This window comes from Benincasa hispida, chromosome 1, assembly GCF_027475165.1.
Source record: "Benincasa hispida cultivar pf3 chromosome 1, pf3_genome.v1.1, whole genome shotgun sequence".
Lineage (NCBI taxonomy): Eukaryota > Viridiplantae > Streptophyta > Magnoliopsida > Cucurbitales > Cucurbitaceae > Benincasa > Benincasa hispida.
The window spans coordinates 83,178,824-83,201,738 of record NC_143478.1 but is presented as its reverse complement, the minus strand read 5'-3'; the positions used below and the strand labels follow the sequence as shown (position 1 = coordinate 83,201,738).

The following is a 22,915-nucleotide window of genomic DNA, read 5'->3' as shown; positions in this document are numbered from 1 at the left end:
CTTGAGAAGCGACCATTTCGGTTTTGTTCATTATTGTTTCTAATCCTCTGTGATCGTTGGTTGTCACTGTGATTTTGATTGTTCACCATATTAATTGATGTGTTATGGTTGACTTCATTAGCAGGATTGGAGTTTACAGCCACTCTTTGAGTGTTTTAATGGTCTAGCCTCTTTTCAAACACAAGTAGTTCAGTTTGCATATCTAATCAAGAGATATATGACCGTCCTTGAATGGTTGCTGCAACTGGATTGTTCTCCTATTCCAGGCCTAGCAGTACCTTTTCAGGTTTGGAAAGTTTGTTTGAGAAAATCTTCCTCTGCCCCTGACTGAACGCCAAACAAGCTCTGAATAGTTTCCCATAAGTCATTTAAGGTCTCATAGCCCATCACTTATGTTGCTATTTCTGGTGTCATAGAGTTGTAGAGTCACCCTAAAAGTAATTGATCAACTACTAACCATGCTTTATATTAAGGTTTGATGATAGCTCCTGTTGCAATCCTCGGAGGGTGGTTGCTTGAGGTTTCCTCAATTTATTCAGTAGTAAGAGCTTCTTGAATTAGTATGGCTGAGCATTGGTGGTCGTTGAATTAGCCTAGTCATGTATCCTTCTAGCTTGTACCCACGTAGATTGGTAGAGCCATGTTTTTCCATAGTATGAAATTGTTCCGACCTAGCTTTATTGAGGTGACTTGGTTCAAAAGTTGATTGACAGGTGGATTGGTGAAATTTCTAGTGGCCATGGTGTTTCAAGTGAAGAGGGGTTAGCCATAAGGCTCTGATACCAAAATAAGAAAAGAATAACAGAGAAGTAATTGGGCAGTGAGCTGAAGGAATTTTCGGTATGTATTTTACTTATCTTACGACTCATATGGCCTTACAGTTTATATACAACAAAACCCTAAAGTAGGGACATAAATGGAATAATAAAGAATAGTTGGATTTATAGACGTCAATAAGATATTGGGCTATAGAAGATTTTATATAACCAACGGGTAATAGAAATTATTCCTTTCTGGATTGGGTGTGACATGGCTGATTTTTTCTTTTTTTCTTTTTCTTTTATTGCCTTGGTATTTTGTTGGGTTTGTGCTTCTCTCCTAATAATTTGGACATTAATTTTTTGAATTGTTTAAAATACAATTTCCATTTTTTTTGTTAAAAAAATGGAAGATCTTAGTTCCATGGATTTGCAACCTATTTTATTCAAAGTTTATTATTCTCTCCCCTACCCTTACCTTCATGACTCTCCTCTATCGCCCCCACTGCTCTCTTCAAACAAAATTCTTGCCCTAAATTCAAGCGGTTGCGGCACCAATATCTTGAACCTCTTTGCAAAATGTCTCCCTCCTCTTATTTGCCTGAAAATGGAATTTCTTTAAACTCCAGGAAAATTAAGAATGTTCAAATGATCCGACAACCCGAACAATCCGAACTAACCAACCTAAATTGTAAGTGTTAGATTGAGTTAGTTTTAATTTTTGGTTGGATTGGATTGAATTTTTATGTTTTTCGTTTGGGTTTAGGTTGTGTTAATATAAATTCTTTATATCTATATTGAATAGATAAACCCTAGGATCATTCATGTCAAATTGTCAATAATAACATACCGGATTCCATTGCAAAATTGATGATAGCTTCAAGATGATGATGGATGACTATGGTCTTCCTCAACCAAAACTCCGAATGCCCTTAGTGGGATCTCTCTCTAGATGGGATTCAAGAAAGACTGAGTGCTTATATTGTTTTGGTATATCGGGGACCATAGCATAAGGTTTCTTTATATACTAGCTCAATTAGGGTTCCCATTAAACCCTAATTAACTAGGAATGGGTTTCTACCAATTAAATCCATACTCAATTAGGAATCTAAGGCCTTAATTAATTAGATCATATAATAGGGTCCAATCTAATAAAATAACCCAATGTGATAAATTATTAATTCACATACATAGCCTATACTTTAATTAAACATATTATTATTTAAATATGTCTAAAAATCTCCCACTTGGACTATGTCTATGTACCTAATATAATTAAATCACATAAACCTTAAGCGCGCATGAACAGATTATTTTAATAATAGAATTCTCCTTTAGTTCAATCTGGTCCATCTCCTGTATTAGTATGGAATCAAGGCGGCTTTCATCACTATCCTTGTAACTAAACCTTCCTTGATCACCAATTCCAATACATTCAATGACATAGATCAAGTATGGATGGATAGCATGGAAACTACATGCAAAGTGATCTAGATCATGCCTGTTTCCAACTGGTTCAAATTCCTTAATGAGATCATTCTAAAAAACTTTATGCTAAACTGCATGTATGATAAACAAGTTCAAATAATAAAACATAAACCATCAACTTTATTCTATATAGAAAATAAACAAAATAAGGTCAAAGAATATCCTCAATAAAAAACTCCCACTAAACCATGGAATCAGAAAAGTGACTAACACCCATGTGAGTAAAATGCTCATGAAAAACTTTAGGTGGTAAACCTTTAGTCAATGGATCTGCCACCATAGAGTTTGTTCCTATGTGTTTTATCAAAATTTGACCATTATGAATTCTTTCTTTAACAATCAGAAACTTCACGTCTACATGTTTTGACTTCGTATTGCTTTTGTTGTTGTTGGAATACATCACAGCCGACTTATTGTCACAAAATAATTTTAGTGATTTTTCTATGCTAACCACTATCCGCAGCCCAGTGACAAAATTTCGCAACCATATTCCATGATTGGATGCCTCATAACATGCTACAAACTCCGCAGCCATGGTAGAAGAAGCCATAAGTGTTTGTTTAACACTTTTTCAGGATATAGCTCCTCCAGCCAACATGAAGATATAGCCTGAAGTGGATCGCAAAGTGTCTTGACATCCAGCATAATCAGAATCAGAATACCCAATGATCTCCAAAACTTCTGATTTCTGATAAGTGAGCATATAATCTTTTGTTCTCTGTAAATACCTCATAACCCTTTGACTGCTTTCCAATGATCCATCTTCGGGTTACTCAAATATCTGCCTAACACTTCAACTATGAACGCAATATCTGAATGCGTACATACTTGAGTATACATTAGACTTCTAATGGCCGATGCATAGGGAACCTTCTTCATCTCCTTAGTCTCGAGTGTGGTCTTGAGGCATTGACCTAAATGAAATTTATCACCTTTAGCGATCGGGGTATCTCCCGGCACACACTCTTTCATGCCAAATCTACTCAAAATCTTTTCAATGTAGTTCTTTTGTGACAATCTCAAAATACATTGAGAACGATCTCGCCGTATTTCAATTCCTAATACAAAAGAAGCATCACCAAAATCTTTTATCTCAAAATTTCTTTTGAGAAATCTCTTAGTGTCATGCAATAAACCTACATCATTACTAGCTATGAGTATGTCATCAACATATAACACCAAAAAGATTGATTTACTCCCACTGAACTTGTGATATACACAATCTTCCACAATGTTCACCTCAAAACCAAATGAGGTTATCACTTCATGGAATTTGTGATACCATTGATGAGAGGAGACCGTAGATGGATTTCTTTAATTTGCACATTATAGACTTTGAATTATTAGACACAAAGTTTTCTAGTTGCACCATATAAATCGTCTCATCAATGTTCCCATTGAGAAACACAATTTTTACATCCATATGGTGTAGCTCTAAATCAAAGTGAGCTACCAGTGCCATGATTACCCTAAAAGAGTCTTTCGATGAAACCAGAGAGAAAGACTCTTTGTAATCAATGCCTTTCTTTTGAGTAAAACCCTTTGCAATAAGACAAGCCTTATATCTTTCGATATTGCCATGTGAATCCCTTTTGGTTTTAAATATTCATTTACAACCTATGGGTTTCACTCTTGATGGCAGTTCGACAAGTTCCCAAACGTCATTGTCTGTCATGGATTTTATTTCCTCTTCCATAGCACTTATCCACTTTTGAGAGTTAGAACTTTGTAAAGCTTTTTGGAAGTTGATTGGATCATCTTCCATTATGCCCACATCATCTTTATGTTCTTGAATAAACACAATATAATCATCTGAAATTGCACTTCTTCTCTCTCTAATGGATCTTCTTAGTGGCACTTTTTGAGGTTATTGAGTTTGAACTTCAGGTTCAATAACGGGGACTTCAATGTTGTCTTGTTCTATAATTGGTTCAATAATGAAGTCAGGAATTGGAGCCTGAACATCATTTATAATCACATGAGGAAAAGAAACCAATTCCTCTTCAAAGACAACTTTCCTTATGTTATCTTCCCTCCAAACTCAACATCCTCAAGGAATCTAGCATTTCCTGTCTCAAACAATGATATAGAAGTGGGATCATAAAACTTGAAACCCCGAGAGTGCTCAGAATATCCAACAAAATAGCAGCTAATAGTTCTTGAGTCCAATTTTCTTTCATTAGGTCTATATGGCCTAGCCTCAACTGGACAACCCCATATGTGAAGATGCCTAATACTAGGCTTCTTTCCTGTCCACAACTCATAAGGGGTTTTGGCTATTGCTTTACTAAGTACCATAGTAAGGATATATGTTGCAGTCTTTAGTGCCTCACCCCAAAGGGATTCTGGTAGAGAAGAATCACTAATCATACTTCTTACCATATCCTTAAGCACTATTTCGCCTTTTTGCTTCACCATTCATGCTGGGTTTGCCCGACATAGTGTACCCTATTAAGGATATAAGTACCAAATGCACGAGTAAATTTTCATTTATCTCGATATCAAGTGCCTTTAATTTACCTGCGAGATTAGGCATTTCCATAATGTACTCCCTTATGTTTCCATTGCCCTTATACCTCAAAGAAGTTAAAAAAGTCAAAAGACTACTTGCTTCCCCTTTCTCATTTTTAGCAAAATATTTCTCAATTTGAGCAAGGAACTTATTGGCATTTTCACTTTCCGTGATAGAGCCCTGAAAAGACTTCGGAATAGAGTACCTAATGATCATCAGACACATGCGATTTGACCGTTCCCACTTCTCTATATTAGCCGTATTTGGTTGTTCCTCAGTAGAAGTAGGTTTATCGATCCTTAATGCAAGGTCCAAATCCATACACCCAAGAAGTATCTCTAGGCTTTCTTTCCAAATCTTGAAGTTCGATCCATTCAACTTAGGGATTGAACTTAGATTTCCAGACATTTGAGTAAGACCAACTGAAACAATAAAAAAAAAAACATATGCTCAAAACTAAAACATAACAAAATAATTTCACATATATGGTGGGCCTCTTTAACAAGATACCTAGCACAACATTGATGTCCAGCATTTGGGCAAAAAACACCCACTGTAAATAGTACTCTCAACGTAGTAATCAAAGTACTGACAATTAACTCTGTCAAAAAATAGCATTTCTTTGGACCGACTGTTTTTCACATGAACAATCCTTATAATTGCCACATACTTATTACCACATGCATACCATAATTTGGCCAAATAATTATCTTCCTTTGGGCCGATAATTATCCGCATAAATTCATGAATATGCACATCTTATATTTCATTATTAAAACTAGAGACTACTTTGGTAACATATTATTTTTTACCAATTCAATCTAAAATATAAGATATAATAATATAATAATATTATTATACAAAAAATAAAGGAGGAAGAACACCAAATAGTATTTTACAAAATTCACTTAATAATTGCATACACATAATACAATTAAAGTAACATAAACATGTGAATATCACAAAAAAAAAAAAAATCAAATTGTAGATTTTAATTCACAAACTTATCAATCAAGAACTAAGAACCCTTTTCAAGAATTTCACAAAGTTATTAATCAATAAAACTTAGATTCACTAAATTCAATCATTTTTTTTTGAAACTCATATTCATCAATTAAGTATTAACATAACTTTTTAGTTAAAAATAAAAGAAAAAAAAACAGCGACAACATTAACTTTTCCATTACTAATCAAATTTAAAACCGAACTCATAAAGTCATCCATTAAGAATTAAAGAAAAAAAAAATGATAATTAAAACCAAGAACCGCCGGCAAGACTTTAATCGGTAATTGACCAATACCTTTGCGCAACAACAACTCCAGTCAGTCATTAACCGAAAGTTTTGATGGGTAAAACTTGTAGCAACTAAAGACCAACTCCTTCGATTGGGTTTAACTTTTTTCCAGTGGATTTCATCACATTGGTGGACTTTTGTCATGAATGTTGAAATCCTTAATTTTGACAATAAGAGAACTAAGGGATTTTTTTTTTCCTTAAAAAAAAAACTTTAGGAAACTAGTTCAATCAAAATAATCAACAAAAAAAAAAAAAAATTAACTTTAATCCACCACTAGCACATCATTCATAATTGGTGATGGGTATGCCAAATACCACATACAAGAATACGGGTTGCAAGAACACTATTGCCAAAGAAAAAAATGACCGCCGAGATTTCCATCCTACCTCGATGAGTTTACAACGCTGCTATAGTAAGCCGGCTATTTTTTTAAAAAAAAATTCTTTAAATTCTTTACCGAAACCAAAATTTAATCAACAATGCCAATGGAAAATGCATAAACTAACAATCCAACATGAAATTCATGCTCTGATACCACTTGTTAGCATAAATTCTTTATATCTATATTGAATAGATAAACCCTAGGATCATTCATGTCAAATTGTCAAGAATAACATACCGGATTCCATTGCAAAATTGATGATAGCTTCAAGATGATGATGGATGACTATGGTCTTCCTCAACCAAAACTCCGAATGCTCTTAGTGGGATCTCTTTGACTCAAGAAAGACTGGGTGCTTATATTGTTTTGGTATATGGAGGACCATAGTCTAAGGTCTCTTTATATACTAGTTCAATTAGGGTTCCCATTAAACCCTAATTAAGTAGGAATGAGCTTCTACCCATTAAATCCATATTCAATTAGGAATCTAGTGCCTTAATTAATTAGATCACATAATAGAGCCCAATCTAATAAAATAACCCAATGTGATAAATTATTAATCCAAATACATAACCCATGCTTTACTTAAACATATTATTATTTAAATATGTCTAACAGGTTGCACTTTTAAAAATTCAGGTTGACTCAACCCAACCCGAATTTGTAATATTATTATTATATATATATATAAACTCATATATATTTTTATGATGTTTGTACGAAGTTTGTAATAGATATCTTGAATTTTGATATTTAATATTTAAGTTTTATGAAATTTTAATTATTAATATGTATTGTACACAAATTTAAATATTTAAGTTAATAATAAATGTAATAAAAAAAGAAAAGAAAAAGAATAAATAACCCGACAACCCAACCCGTCCCAACCCGAATTTTAAGGGTTGGGTTGGAGACCTTATTCGGGTTGCCAACTCAATCAACCTGAATTTTTGGGTTGATCCAAAAAATCCTTTCAACCTAATCCTACCCAATCTATGTACACCCGTAATGGTAACGCCCATTGACAAGGACAAGAATAATAAACACCATATACTGGGCTATTGATCATCTAGTCATTTTGTCGAAATGCGACGTGCCATATCCATATCCATTCTCAACTCCCGGAAAAGAAGTTTTCGTTGTATAAGGTAAGCAGGATTGAAAGTGAAATAACATCTATTTATACCTTCACTTGAACCTAACTGATTTGGTTCTGAAACATGATCCGACTGAGTGGTGGAAATCTGACACCAAAGCATGGCGGCAATTGATTTTGAGCGACAAGGCGGACGAAACTGAGCTATTGTGACGATTTTAAGTAGAAGACACCTCACAAAACCTGTAGTTTATGTCAAATTATTTTTTTATAGTCATTAAATTTGATAATAACTCGAATACACTATCTATCCAAGGTAGTAGCACAGACCAATAACGTAAAAAAAAAAAAACACATGTATTTAACATGTATTTGTTGATTAAGTCATGGGTTTGAGGTCGTGAGACTATATATTTGCTATTTGTTGTTTAGTTCATGGGTTTGAGAGTTATAGGATGACAGTGTAATTAAACTAGTGTTAAAGGTGATAGGGTTGAATGTGTACCTTATATCCTAGAGGGCATAGATTATTATTTATTTGGTCTGGCATGTGCAAATCTTGTATTTTTGGCTATACTAGGGCATGTAATTATTATGTGTATTGATATATTTTTTTCAGTGAAGTTTTTTTTTTTCCACAGTGCAAACCTTGTATTTCTGTCAATATTAGGGCATGTAATTGTTATTTGTACTTATATATATATACTGAAGTTTATCTTTTATTTTCATATTGATTTTGCTTAAATTTGGTCATAGACATTGTATTTGTGCGTATTGTTTAGAGGGACTATTAACGTTTCTCATACAAGATTCTGATTCCTTTATTTACGCCACATTTGATTTTTGGATAAGATTTTGTATTTAAATGTTGTATAATTCTATTTTTCAAGAAAGGTATATTGCCATAATTTTAAATACGTACCATGTATTTTAATTTAATATTTTATGTTTAGACATTTTTAGGATAGAAACTATATTTGGATATTTTTTTCAAATTTTCATTTTAAAATTAGACATTTATCCAATCGTCCCTTTTAATTATCCATGATTCCATGGACAACACAACTTGGCTTCTTATTCTTTAACTACATTCATACGGGCTTTATAAGTGCCCAATATCTGAGCGAGCCCAACATGCATGGACCACCACCTCTAGATCCCTTAAGCGACTAACCGTATTTCCAACGGTTTGGCCAGTGCGGTTTTCTTTCCAAGTCGGTTTGGTTATGGTTTTATACTTTCAACCATCGAATGGTGGGTATAGCTTCAGTTTTTTTTGTAGAAGCCGAACCACCAAACTGTATGTATCCTCTAGTTATTGGTGGAAGAAAAATCAATCTGATTATCATTTTTATTACATATTCTTAATCTCTTCATGTCATGACTACTTATTATTGTAATCTCGATCTCGTAACATTAAGATATAAGTGATTCATAGTACTAATTTTTCTATAACAAATTATTTAAAATTTTTCGTTCTCTACAACATCATTGAACTTTTTTTTAATCAAGTTATTGCGTAGAGTAATTTGAATATTTGTTTCCTAACAAAATTACAATTAGTATATTAAGCAATTTATCGTTTAAAATATATTTTTCCGTAAAACAAATGTCATTACAAATTGTGTTAGCTGTTATTGTTTCCTTTTATTTGTTTTGTTGGGTTTCTTGTTGCCATTCTTTGTGGCTTTGGTGATCATCTTCTTTCTTTCCTTTATGGATACATATTTGATTTTATTCTTTCCATTTTTAGATGGCAATATTATTCTTGTCGTTTCTATTTCTTTCCTTATGGATTGTCTATGTTATTTTGTTGCTGTGATCTTCGGAGTTGGTGAAGCAACTGAATGATTGTATGAAATATTGATGACATTGCTGAGAACTTGTTGTGTTGCTGCTCTGCAAGTGTGGTGAATCCTTCGGAGAGAGAGCGTTGCAACTGCACGAATTGAGGTAATGAATTGTTGTTCATGTGGGATAAGTCTGCTGGTTGAAGGGCGTTCAATCAGTTAATCAAAAAGATTTTTGAAGCTTCATATACAGAGACATTGATTCAAGGGGGAGCCCGAATCTGATTACTCTATAGGTGACGAAGCATTTGGTTTAGGGGAGTCTAAACTAGTCCATAGAACAAAGCTATTTGTGTATCAAGTTAGCTTAAACTTTAGATAAGTATTCTTGTTGTCATTACTTATCTTATCTAGTAGAACCTTTTCATTTAGGGCAAGTGTCTCCTAGATGTAAATATGGTTACACTGAACTGGATTACCAACTCCACATGTTCATTGACTCTTCCTTTTCTCTTTGGTTATCTTGTGTTTACACATGTTAATGCCTTTTTAAGTGACTTGTGAGTAGAAGCTTTTAACTACATTCTAATGTAGGGAGCTAAACAACTAACCCAGATTCGAAGCTCAATGTTACGAAATTGGTAATTAAAGAATACGAAAGAACATAAAAAAATAGATAATCGACACACAAATTTACGTGATTCACTAACAGTGTGTTAGTTATGTCTACAAGGTAAAGGGTGAACATGTTATTAGAAAGAATGTTATCTGAATACAAAATGACACCACTGGAGTTAGAGAGTTTATATAGTGCACTTCTCTAAATTTCGTACTTGATTGTTAGAAGGCGTCTGCAAACAAATTCAAGACATTCTAACACTCAAAATTGAAAGCATTATATAAATTCTTCTGCAGTGCACTTAAGACTAATTGCAAAAAAGTGGATGACAAAAATGGTTGTATTATGGTATACTTTTTGTGTGGAAAGAACATGGTTGTATACATTAATTAAGAGAAAAAAAGGGATAATACTGTTTTTATATATATATTCATAAAAACTCATAAGCATATTTAAAAAAAAAAATTATTGCAACAGAGTTCTAAAAAATAATGTTTATGACCATGATAAAGCTCCTCTCTTGCCATCTGATCCTTATGAAGATCCTTTGTTTTCTCTCTCTCTTTCTTAACCCAATATCATTTATTCCTATTCCTTAACATTCATCATCATCCTAGTTTTTATTTGAGAGAAAATAGCATTATTTCAAAATATTGAGTTATGCTGATGTGTTAGTGAGTTTAAAGAGGAATGAATCTAATGTTTTGACTCAATTTCTAAAAAGCTTGTTCTCTTTTTAAAATTTGATTAAGATTCAAATATTTCTTCAAAAAATGTGAAAATCGTTAAGAATTCCATATTGAAAAAATTAAAGAACCTCACACTCCTTTTAAAATAAATGAGCTACTTCACCTATTACCAATTAGTTTTAAGATGAAATTTCATACAAATTTGAAAAACAGAAAAACTAAAATAAAAATCGTTATCGATCATATTGGAAACACTTTCCTTAATAGTAAATTTAAAAACGATATATTTCTATCAATGTGTTAAAAAAATGGATATTTGTGAAAGATTAGTCATATAAAGTTAATTGTCTAAATCTTCCATAGAAAGGATGGTATACAATAAAATGTGATTTATAAATTATAATATTTTACTGTATTTGAAAATATCTTTGACTCATTTTAAGGTTTAAAACTATTTTTCAATTAAAATGAGAAGATAAGATGCGTAGAGAAGAAAATGAATAAATGTGAAATGTAGAAAGTATATTTAAGTCCAACGAGGCCACGACAACTCCAATGCTGTATTATGAAAATAATAAAAAGAATAAAAGAGTGGTGAAATTTCCAGAAAGGCATCCATTTGCCTTTTATGCGTCTTCTACTATCAATCTCGATCTCAGTTTCTCCACAATTCCCAATTGGCTTGAAGGATTGTTCTCATTTGGGTAGCACCAACAATGGCAGAGGAAGTGAAGCTGTTGGATTTCTGGCCCAGCATGTTTGGTATGCGAGTTAAAATAGCTCTGGCCGAGAAGGGCGTGGCCTATGAGTATTTGGAACAAGATCTGAGGAATAAGAGCCCTTTACTTCTTGAAATGAACCCGATTCACAAGAAAATCCCCGTTCTTATTCATAATGGAAAACCCATTTGTGAATCTTCCATTATTGTTCAGTATATTGATGAATTTTGGAATGATAAAGCTCCTTTGTTGCCGTCTGATCCTTATGAGAGATCTCAGGCCAGATTCTGGGTTGATTTCATCGATAAGAAGGTAAAATTTTGTTTTCTCTCTAGCTCCCTTTTTTAACTCAATTTCTTTTGTTCATATTCCTTAGCATTCGTCATCATTTTAATTTAATTTTAATTTGGGAGAGAACTACATTAGACTTAGAAATGTTGAGTTATGCTCAGGTTAGTGATAATTAGTGAGTTTAAATAGAAACGAACCTAAGATTTTGACCCAATTTCTCAAAAACATGTTTCTTCCACAAATATAAAAAGCATAAAAGAGAAAAACTAAAATCTGAGACCTAAATTATTGTGTACTGATATATTAAAGAAAAAAAAAGTAGGTATGTAAGTCAATTGGTATATATGATATGATATGAGATACTTGTTTCATCAATAAAATTTGATCTATTGATTATTTTTCCAGGTGACATGTTTGAATGAAATGACATTTTTTTCGAAGTTTCAAATATTACAATGCTTTTTCATTATGATTTATATAACCACATTGGATAATCATCATATAATATTTAGTAATATGAGAAACTGTCTATTATGATACAATGATTATTCTTTATTCCGTATGTTCTGTTGGGAATTTATGCAAGATATATATCTCAAACTTCCACTTCCACGGATTAGAATCAAATAAGTCATCGATCATAAAACATCAAATAAACAGGATAAGGGAGAAAGAAAACGACACCGAAAAATATATGGTTACAAACTTGGAACTATATCTAGTCATATGTAATTGCAGGTTTCACTATGATGGAGATTACAAAGACACCAAAACTTACGTTACAAATCTCTCCCCAAATAGCCCAACAAGGACTATTTGAATCCAATACCACAACCCGGTAAACTAACAAGAGAAAAGCCCCAATCCAAGAGAAAAATACACACAGTCACACACTGAAATGTGAAGAAAGCTTGTTAAAAATTTCCGTCTGGTGTATTGTTCTTTCTCTCCTGCGGCGAGGAGGCTTCGGCCTTCTGCACTTCACGGCACACCTATGTGCAAATTCTGTCTTCATGCATAAACACATATTTATATATTCGTTTTTGAGATGGGAGATTCAAAATGCAGATTTATGAAAGTGCGAAGAAGATATACACGAAAAAGGGAGAGGAGCAAGAGGCAGGGAAGGAGGAGGTAATAGAAATTTTGAAGCAACTAGAAGAAGTTCTGGGGGAGAAGGATTATTTTGGAGGTGAATGTTTTGGATTTTTAGACATTGGTTTGATTGGATTCTCCTCATGGTTTTATGCGTATGAGACCATTGGGAATTTCAGCATTGAGGCTGAGTGTCCAAAGATAATAAGTTGGGTGAATAGATGCTTACAAAAGGAGAGTGTTGCTAATTCTCTGCCTGACCCCAAAAAGGTTTGTGAGTCTTTGCTTCAACTGAAGAAAAGGTTTGACTAAATTTGTTCCTTGTCTCTAGTTTCAGTTTGGAAGTAGAAGTGGAAGTGGAAGGATTAGTTAATTAAATACTACTTTGTTACTTTCTTTGTTGGGATGCTTTTAAATGAAAAATGTTTCATTTGCACATTTTGATGTGTGTTTTGAACATTATTATTATCATTCCATAAATGCCATGTGCCCTTTCATAATTTCTAGGTCACAAAATTAGTACACTTCTTCATTTTTTAATACTAAACAAAATGAAAATTATTTACCTAACATAACAAAATTTTAATTTTTTTTAATAGAAGTTGATAAAGGATGATAAAAGTCTATTACTAATAGATGCAGAAAGAAGTCTATCAATACTTTTTTCTATCTCTGTAAATAGTTTGACATTTTTTTATCTGTCAAAATTTTCCTTTTAAAAATTGATCTTTGTTTAAGAATGATAAAAAAACCATAATTATAAGAAAGCTAAAAAGTCTATAATCTAAAATTATAGATTTTTAGGTTTAAAGTGTGTGACTAAATAGTGTAGAGATAATAATTAAGCTCTGATGATTAATTTAAAAAAATATATATAATATCCAGATTTCTAATTCATAAAAAATAATAATAATAAAATTGTATTTATGGTAGAATAAATAAAATAAAAATAATCAAAATGTAAAAATTATATCACATACTTCTTGTAATGTACAATATATGATATTTATAACTTTGATATTAAAAATAAGCAACTCATTATTCAATTACAATTTAGCTAAATGATAGGCTCACAAACATACAAAATGTTAAAATCTATAGAAAAGTACACAAGTTTTCATTTTATTTTTTTGAAATATCATAATATCTATTACGGGGCCTAACAATAAAATGATCATTTAAAGTTGTCAAATCTCTAGTAATTAAGTTTTTCAAATAATTTCTCAAAATATTTTATCTATCAAAATAATATCTGAAAATTGAATTATGCAGAAGAGTTACTAACTCTGATATCAATTATCGGATCAATATGACAATCCTAGAGGATGATGAATAGAGTTTATTCAAATTAATAAAACTATTTACTAATATTGTTAGCAAATAAGTTAAACAATACTTTCATACAAATAAATTCAACAACAAAGTAATAAGAAGTTGACATAAACAAATTCAAACACTCAATTTAACTTTCATATCAAGACTAATAATAAATATGTAGAGATAAAGTCAACCAACTTACGAGAAATTAATTTCAATAATAAATATTGTAACTAGTTTCATACAATAAAATATAATAATAAATTAATTGCAAAACTAAAGTAATATAGGTATAGAGAAATTGACATCACAAATTTTATAGTGATCCGACACAACTAGCCTATTACACTCCTCATGCTCCTCTTAGGTATTTGGATAAAAATTGGATATTTGTAATAGATAGTAAAACAAGGGGAAAAAATTTTAAAAATATATCACACATCTTTAAAATATTTGCAAATATGGAAGTGTTAACTAGTCAACTTTTGAATTTTTTCTAATTTTCAGTTTCGTCCTTCATTGTCTTGTTGCATACATTCTTCTTTCCTTTCTTTTTAATTTTTAATTTTTTTGTTTTATTTTTTTAGTTTCTTTCTTTTCTTTAATTTTTGCTTCTTTTTAATTTCTTTCCTTTCTCCGGTTTTGTTTCTTTACATTTTTTCTATTTTTATTTTCTTTTTCTAGTTTTTACTTCCTGTTTTTCTTTCTTCCTTTTTTTTTTTTTTAATTTTCTTTCCTTTATCTGATTTTGCTTCTTCTTTTTTTTTTTTTTAAAAAAAAAAAAATTCTTTCATTTCTCCGATTTTTGCTTCCTTTCTTTCTCTCTCTTTTAAAATTTTCTTTCTTTTCTTCAGCTTTTTCTTCTTCTTCTTTTTTATTTTTTATTTTTTGTTTTTTAATTTTTTTCCTTTATTCAGTTTTTGCTTCATCTCTTCTTTTTTCCATAAGGATTATGAAGGTGAGTTCCGTACTCTAAACTTGAAAGTACCCAATTCATAATTGACTTAACACCAACAAGCCAATCATTAATTTTGATTATTATAACCAAACATTAAATATAAATAACAAATGAAAACTGATTTAAAAGAAAAAAAATTTAATCCACAAATTTGCACCATTTTTAGAAACATTTCTTAAAAGTTTGAGATAAGAAACAAGAATAGTTATTAAACAAGTATATTTCTCAAAAAATGAGAAATGCGAATGATATATCAAACAAACCAATAGTTTTGTTTTGTTTTTATAGAACTTTTAAGAGTATGATGTCTATTAAAATAAACTTGAAAAAATAGCATAGATGGCTTAAAATGAAGAGCACAAATTGAAAAACTTGTGTATTTGTATACCATAATATTTGTTCACAAAATCAAACAAAGAAAAAGGATTTGGTTTGACTGTTCGCTAATTTTACGAAAATGCCCTTGAGAGGTATTAAAAAGAAAAGGGACTGTATGGATAGTTGGAAAGGACAAGGAAAGGGACAATAAGGTGGTCAATAGCTATCATTGACAGGAGCTATCACTAATAGCATGTTATCAGTGATAACTTTCTATTACCGATAATGACTGATAGCTGCTGTCATTGGTAATAGAGAGTTATCACTGATAACATGATATCAATGAGATCATTAATAGCATGATATCAGTGAGATCATTGATATCATCTTATCATTGATGTTATCAGTGAAAGAAGCTATCATTGGTAACCACGATATGAGTGATATTAGTGAATTCGGTAGTAGAAGTTAGGTGAAATCTATATATCGAGTTTCTTTGAAAGTTCATAACTAGTTATAGAAGTCTATCATTGCCAGCCTTAAGTGTTAATATTTCAAGGTTGATTCTAATTGATGAAAACCTATCAGCGATAATGACTGATAGTTGCTATTGGTGATAGCCACGATAGAACATTATTAGTGATAGCTACTGTGTTAATCTTTCAAAGTTGATAGCCATTTATGAAAGTTTATCAGCCACTAATAGTTCTCCATCACTGGTATCGCTTAATCTTTCAAAATTGTTGGTTTTCTTTCAATGTTGATAACTACTTATAAAAATCTATCATTGATAGTCATTGATAGCCTTAACTGTTAATATTTCAAGGTTGATTTCAATTGATGAATGTATATTAATGATAGTCACCGTTGACACTGATAACAAATTAAAAGCTAATATTTCAAGATTGTATTAATTAATATTTCTCAAATTGAAAGCTACCACTGATAGCAGTTATCAGTGGTAGTAATTGATAGCAGCTATCAGTGGCTGATAGCCTTCAATTTGAGAAAATCGAGAAGAAGCAAGCAAAATGGTAACTAGGCATGAGTTTTATAATCTTTTACCATTTTTTGTTCTATATATGCAATTATTTTATCTTTGTACTACATATTCTATTCTTTTGAATTCCATTTATGCAACTATCCCATAAAAATTTACTAACCTTTTCACAGATTAGAGCTCAACCGTTATACACTCATTTTATAAGTTCAAGAACAAACTCAATCATTTTTACACATTAAGATCAAATCATTACAAGACTCTTTGTTATGCGTTTAAGAATAACCTTTTACAATAGATTTGGAAATGAAGAGAAATATGAAAAAAAAACTAATCAAATAATAGATTTACAAATTATAGGACTGACAAATCAGTGCTCACACAACAATATATCTTTTTCAAGAAAAAGATGAAAAAGAAATTTAAAAAGCTTGGAAAAGCAACCATGCAATCTTTGTGTTCAAAGGACTGGAAATTTCGAAAATTATCGTGGATTTTGGGGAAGAAAATGATTTTAAAAAAGTGAGGGAAGTTGTAATCATTATTGTAAGTTTTTAAATTAAAATTCATGCTTTTTTTTTTTTTTTTTTTTTTTTAATTTTAATTTTCGTGCCAAACAAAACTCACCACATTCTGTCGATTGCTCCACATGTCACACTTTAATTTATTTAATAAGAATTTTGTTTTGCTCTTATTTTATTCCTTTGAACTCGATTTGATTGATTCAAATTTGGTTTGAATCTTTGTTTTGAGTTCTACAGAATAAGTTTTTCAAAACACTAAAAATATTAATAAATAAGAGTGAGTTTATTATTACCAAAATATTAATTAATTATTTTGAAAGTTGAGAAAAAAAGCCAAAAAATAGTCACATATTTAAATAAAACCATATATGTCAATTGAGTTGTATCCTTTATTACAAAATAAATTCTCATATTTTTTTTTTTTTAAATATATCTTATTCATATTCTCCAACCATTTTAACTTTAAAATTTAAAAAATTGTTTAACAAAACTTTAAGATATTTTTTAAAATGATAATTGATGAGAAAATAAAGTGTAAAAAAAGATTATTTTTGACATTATTTACCATTCAATTTGATATAAAAAACAAATAAAAGTGAAACAGATAAACTTAATTGTTTAAAATAAATAATGATAAAAGATATGAAAATGAAGCTTAAAACAAAAAAATATTTTTAACATTGTTCACCATTCCATTTCATATAAAAAGATAGAAATCTTTATAATAAATAGAAGTGAATTAGAAATACTTTAACCATGAAGGTCATTCAAACACAAAAACGCGTCTTTTTTAAAAAACGAACAGTGTATTTAAAAGTAATTTTAAAAAAATCTTTAACATTTCCAAAAGTGCTTATAAAAGTGGAATCCTCGTCGGATAGTACGACGATTACACGAGATTCACGACAGAAATAAGAAGTGGGGGCAGAAAATAAGCTGTTTTATTTACTTTGTTCTTTAGTCTTGTCTCTCTAATTTTGCAATGTTTCCTATAGAATGGGTTCACTCACAGTCTCAGTTCATAAATTCCCAATTTTGTTTGAAAGGTGATAGAATTGAAGACCAAAAAAAAAAAAAAAAAAAATCGTTACAGGCAATTGAACCGTTGTCGACTTCTTTCTGTTATGTGTTGTAACCACCAGAGTCTCATCGTTGACCATTGCACCTGTGTATATAAAGGAAAACAAATGTGAGAATAACATAAGAGAGAAAACGAGAGAGAGCAAGACATTCGTTTTGTAATAACTTTGAAGAAGAAGTAATAAAAGAGACCCTCTCGATTTGCACAGTAGACGTAGGCCTTTGGCCTAACCACTTAAACTCATGTGTTCTTTCTTTCTAACTCTACGATCGTTTAGCATTTACTAAAGTATCATTTACACGATCGTGTAGTTCCTATCGCATCGTGTACTCGATTGTTTAGCTCCACATCCAATCGTCTATATGATCGTTTAGCTCTTCAGTTGTCGTTTATACGATCATTTAGCTTCATTCAACTGTCGTCTACACGATCGTCTAGCGCTTCGTCCTATCGTTTACATAATTGAACTGTCGTTTAGTTCTTGGAGCTTTGTCTACACGATTAAGATGTCATCCAGTAAACAACAGAAGAGTTTCAAGCTTTAAGCATTAAGCCTGTTGGGATTGGTGTCCTAATTCTCCTGGTAGTCTCGTAGTTTGTAAACACTTTGTGAACATATTGTTATTAATAAAATAAGTGTTATTTTATAAGCATCTACTCAATCTAATAAACTAAGATTCGAGGTTAATTTATTTAACTTAAGCATGCATGTGGAGACGTACAAGGGGATCATGCCTTAAGTAATAACCTAAATGGTCTGTATTATAAGGATAAAGAAGAGATACCTTATCCTGATAACACTACGGATACGACCTACTTTGTAGATGTTACAAGTGTTGTAAAGTGTTACAAACGGTTTGATCCTGACCATTCATGTGGAGACATGCGAGTATGGGGTATTCTATACAAATAGTTTGTATAAGACCGGACTACGAGATGATTAGTCTCTTTATGTAACGCCGTTGATAATTGAGACTTACATTTCACTAGGATGACCATAGGTGACGTGACCTTAATCCTGAGTGAGTTGGGAACTCCTACTTATAAGGGCGATCCTTTGATTTGTATGGGTGAGAGTGGCCAGATTGTCAACTCAACAAGCCTACCATTTTGGGGACTGTCTGATTGGGGAGCTGGGAACTCAGCTACACAAGACGGAATTCACTCCTTCCTCGAAGCAGGGGTAAGTAGATAAATTGCTTCCATAAGGACTGATTCCAAGTCTTGAACATAGTGGCCACACCCTCTCTTGGGAAGAGAGGATTTAGTCATAGTAGGACTATGGTTTATTGTTCACTAGAGGAATCAGTGGTACTTAAGGAGTTAGATGTAACTAAAAAGGCAAAACGGTAAATTGACCTAGATCTATTTACAAGCAATTTGTGAAGGGTCATCGCACTGTTGATTGGTTATATCTAATGGACACAAAAATATATATGTAGTGCGAAGAGTGCAACTGTCAGTCTTTAGTGGAGTGACCAATAGTAACGGATGGTAGATCTCGTGATTAAAGAGTTTAGTCAGTTATTCACATATCGTTGGAGCTTAAAGCTACAGGTTCATAAGGTCCCCTTGGTAGTCAATAGGTTCAAGTTGAGAATTAGATTTTGGGTTAATTTGAAGTGTTCAAATTAACAAGAGAAAATTTAATTACATGTGATATAATTAAATTAATTCAATTATATGTGATATAATTGATTTGATATATTCGATACATCAAGTGGAGGAATTAATATAAATATCATTTATATTAAATACCATAAAATAGAAAAAGAACTATGGTTTATATGTTTCATATGATGAAATATTAAAATTATAGGTTATAAATATAATATGATAAGTTGGTTATTATATTTATTTATAACATATTAATTATATGATAATTAATTATTCTTTTTCTTTAATAACCGATTTGAGTGGGAGGTTATTAGAAGTTTTATGGTGACTGTGAGATAAAAGGAAAATGGTTTTCCAAAATCAGATGATGATTCATTTTGTGTCATTTGACAAAAGAATTAACTATCGAGTAAAGCATTTTACTAAACGATAGTGTCTCACAGCCTAAACGATCAAGTATCGAGTTTTCTATACGATAGTTACTGACACTACACGATCAAGTAGTAAGTCTATATGATAGGCTTCTTTTGATTAAACGATTGAGTATCTAGTCTATACGATAGAATTAATCCATCTCCCACTTACTTGATCGTTTACTCGAATGTATACCTCCTTAATTCCTCTATCCAAAGTCACACAGAGCCCACAACTCCTAGATTTTTACATCAAGAATACCAAAGTAATTTTTGTGGTGGTGTTCTAGTTCCGTTCGAGGTTCGAGGATCGAGTTGAACTCGATTTGATCGAGGTTCATCCAGACGTTCGTTGAGATCGTGTTCTGATCGTTGCATTCATGTTCGTGCTGTTGAACGAGTTCCTGAATGATCGAGGGATACTTGAAGAAAAGTTTTTCAAAGGTTTGCATACCCTATCCCTTGTTTGTTCATTTATAAGAAGCATGCTGTAATTCATAGTTTATGCATAATCTGTCCCGTTTAGACTATAATTGTTTGAATTCTTTCTCAATAGGATTTGGAACGATCTACTTCCGCTCACTAGATCTCTATGTTTAGATTTCCTTCAATTGGTATCAGCGCCAGGTTGTTCTGATATTCCAAATTCCATTGTTGTATTGAACTTATTTTACAGTCTTGATGGGTTTTAAGTTTGTTCTACAATGCATTGAAGTGTTCAGTGTGTTTATGGATGGTTTGATGGATGTTTCGGGATGATGGCCTCTGTTTTAAAGCTTTCTTTTACATTTTAAAGTTAATTTGTAAGAGCCCCTGCGTTTTTTTGGGCATAATTAACTTGTCATCGAGTCTGTATTCAAAGTGTTTGAAGAGTTTTAAGTCGCTCGTGATAAAGTTTCAAAGCATGGGGATGCAGTTCACTTCGAGGAAGAAGAAGAACAAGCATTGGTCATATAGTATCGTGTAGCCCAAGCTAAACGATCGTTTAGATTTGGCTAAACGATGAGTAGAAAAGTTCTAACTCGATCGTGTAGCATTTACTAAACAATCATATGGCTGATGCTAAATAATGAGTAAAGTGCTTACTCAATCGGTTTGCATTGGCTACTCGATCGTGTAAACGAGGGTATAAATGATCGCTGAATATATGATACTCGTTGCATGGTAGACGCGCGCACTAAGTGATCGAGTAGGCTAGAATGCTTCATCGCATAGTCACTGACTACTCAAATTTCTCGGTATGTGATACTCGTCGCTTGCTCCTTGATCGTCTAGAAGATCATGCTTCATCACATAGTTGTCGTGTACTCTATCGTATAGGCATGCATTTAAACTCGGTGCGCTGCATGATCAAGTGGCCTTCATGCTTCATTGCAAAGTCAAAGGTACTTGATTGTTGCTACACGACTGTAGTTACTCGATGATCACAACGAAAAGCTATACGATCAGTGGAACGAGAATTCACTCGGGCGGTTCAAGACCCGGTTCGCTTGTTTGAATCGGCCGACTCGATGGTTCAATGTAATAGTTAGTTTTATTTTAGATTTTGAGGCATATTATCCCCGTCCATCATTATTTTTAATGTACATGAGATGTATGTTTGTTTATATGCCATAATGTATGATATATAGATTTAAAACCCACCTTAGGTTATGCATTTATTCATGCATCATCTTTATATTATAAGTGTTATAATTAGTATATTTCCTGATTAAATTAAATTAAAGCATTTTCATGCATCATATAATATAAAAGTTATATTTATGCATGCATTAAGCATATTCATGCATCATCTTTATATTATAAGTATTATAATATGAAGGTGTATGAGTGCATGTAGCTTGGTTCATTACTTTGTTATATAAGAGTTATATAAAAGTAGTAATGAATGAATAATGCATGGAGCATGATACTTAGGTTTATTTTTAAGAGTTATAAATGCCTTGAGAATGTGTGGCTTCGTATTGTGGTTGATTTTGATTGTTTCATTTTTTATAAGAGTTATAATTAATGAAATTAGAATTAAAATCAATAACCAAGAGTTACATGCAAACTTAGGTAAAATCATGAGTTAAAAGGGTTTTAAAATTTGATTGAGATAGACCTAAGTTTATGGTTCTAATGAGATTAGAAACCTAAGTTTAATATTTTAAATTGTTTTAATAGGATTAAATTGATTTGAATAAAAGATTAAATTTGTAATAAATCTGTCTATAAGGGACTTTTTGTCTAAGGTGGGTTCTGGCTAGGCTGGGGTATTTAAGCTGACAGAAACGGAACACTCCTACCTGGAAAGGTAAATTAGATAAATTTGCTGCAAGCATGCAACAGTTGATTACAATTCGTTAAAGTGTTTAATGAATGATGATAGAAAATTGTTAAACTTTTCAAAGTACATGTTCTTTTGGGCAAACTTAAACAGTCACTTAGTTAAAATAATTAGCTGTGTTTTTTTTAAGTAAACTAAACCCTAGGTTCTTAAAATACTCAGTGGGAGGAAAAGATGTATATGATATGTCAATTTCACTCACGTTTCTCCCTTAATATTCATGTCGTGAGATTCATGCTTGGCCTCGTGGTGCCCTGGGAGCATCCTCCTTCGGATGGTGTTTGCATGGGTCAATATCAAGGTGAACGGAGAAAGTATTTATAGTAAGTGGGTGAAGGATGTGTGTCAACATGTCTTGCGGTCTGCTTCATTGATTTGCACCATGAGATCTTCTTGCACGGCCTCGTGGGGCCCTAGAAGCATCCCCTTGCGAATGATTTGTGCGGTTGGTCAATATCAAGGTAAACTCCATAAATAGATAGGGTCGCTTTAGTTTTTTCTCCAATCAGATTTTCCCTTCGGATTGGCTGCTTGAGACGGAACTCTAGGATCTAAAATGTAGGGTCACACTTACGGGAAATTGTTAAGCAAGTTAATAATTTCTTGATAAAATCAATGATG

The 22,915-nt window shown here is 31.9% G+C and overlaps 1 protein-coding gene across 1 annotated transcript; it reads left to right on the top strand.

The window, feature by feature from the left end:
• The first annotated feature begins 11,109 nt into the window (after positions 1-11,109).
• On the top strand, positions 11,110-13,175 carry LOC120084549 (putative glutathione S-transferase). Its single transcript, XM_039040350.2, has 2 exons — positions 11,110-11,663; positions 12,711-13,175. Exons 1-2 carry the CDS (start codon positions 11,349-11,351, stop codon positions 13,047-13,049), a joined length of 654 nt encoding a protein of 217 aa, XP_038896278.1. The 5' UTR covers positions 11,110-11,348; the 3' UTR covers positions 13,050-13,175.
• Positions 13,176-22,915: the final 9,740 nt, after the last annotated feature.

What these genes read in the sequence shown, in the direction of transcription:
- LOC120084549 (XM_039040350.2), top strand. Translation starts at nt 11,349, where the DNA reads ATGGCAGAGGAAGTGAAGCTGTTGGATTTCTGGCCCAGCATGTTTGGT. An exon ending in TTGATTTCATCGATAAGAAG is followed by an intron (nt 11,664 to 12,710) that starts GTAAAATTTTGT and finishes TTCAAAATGCAG; the next exon opens with ATTTATGAAAGTGCGAAGAA.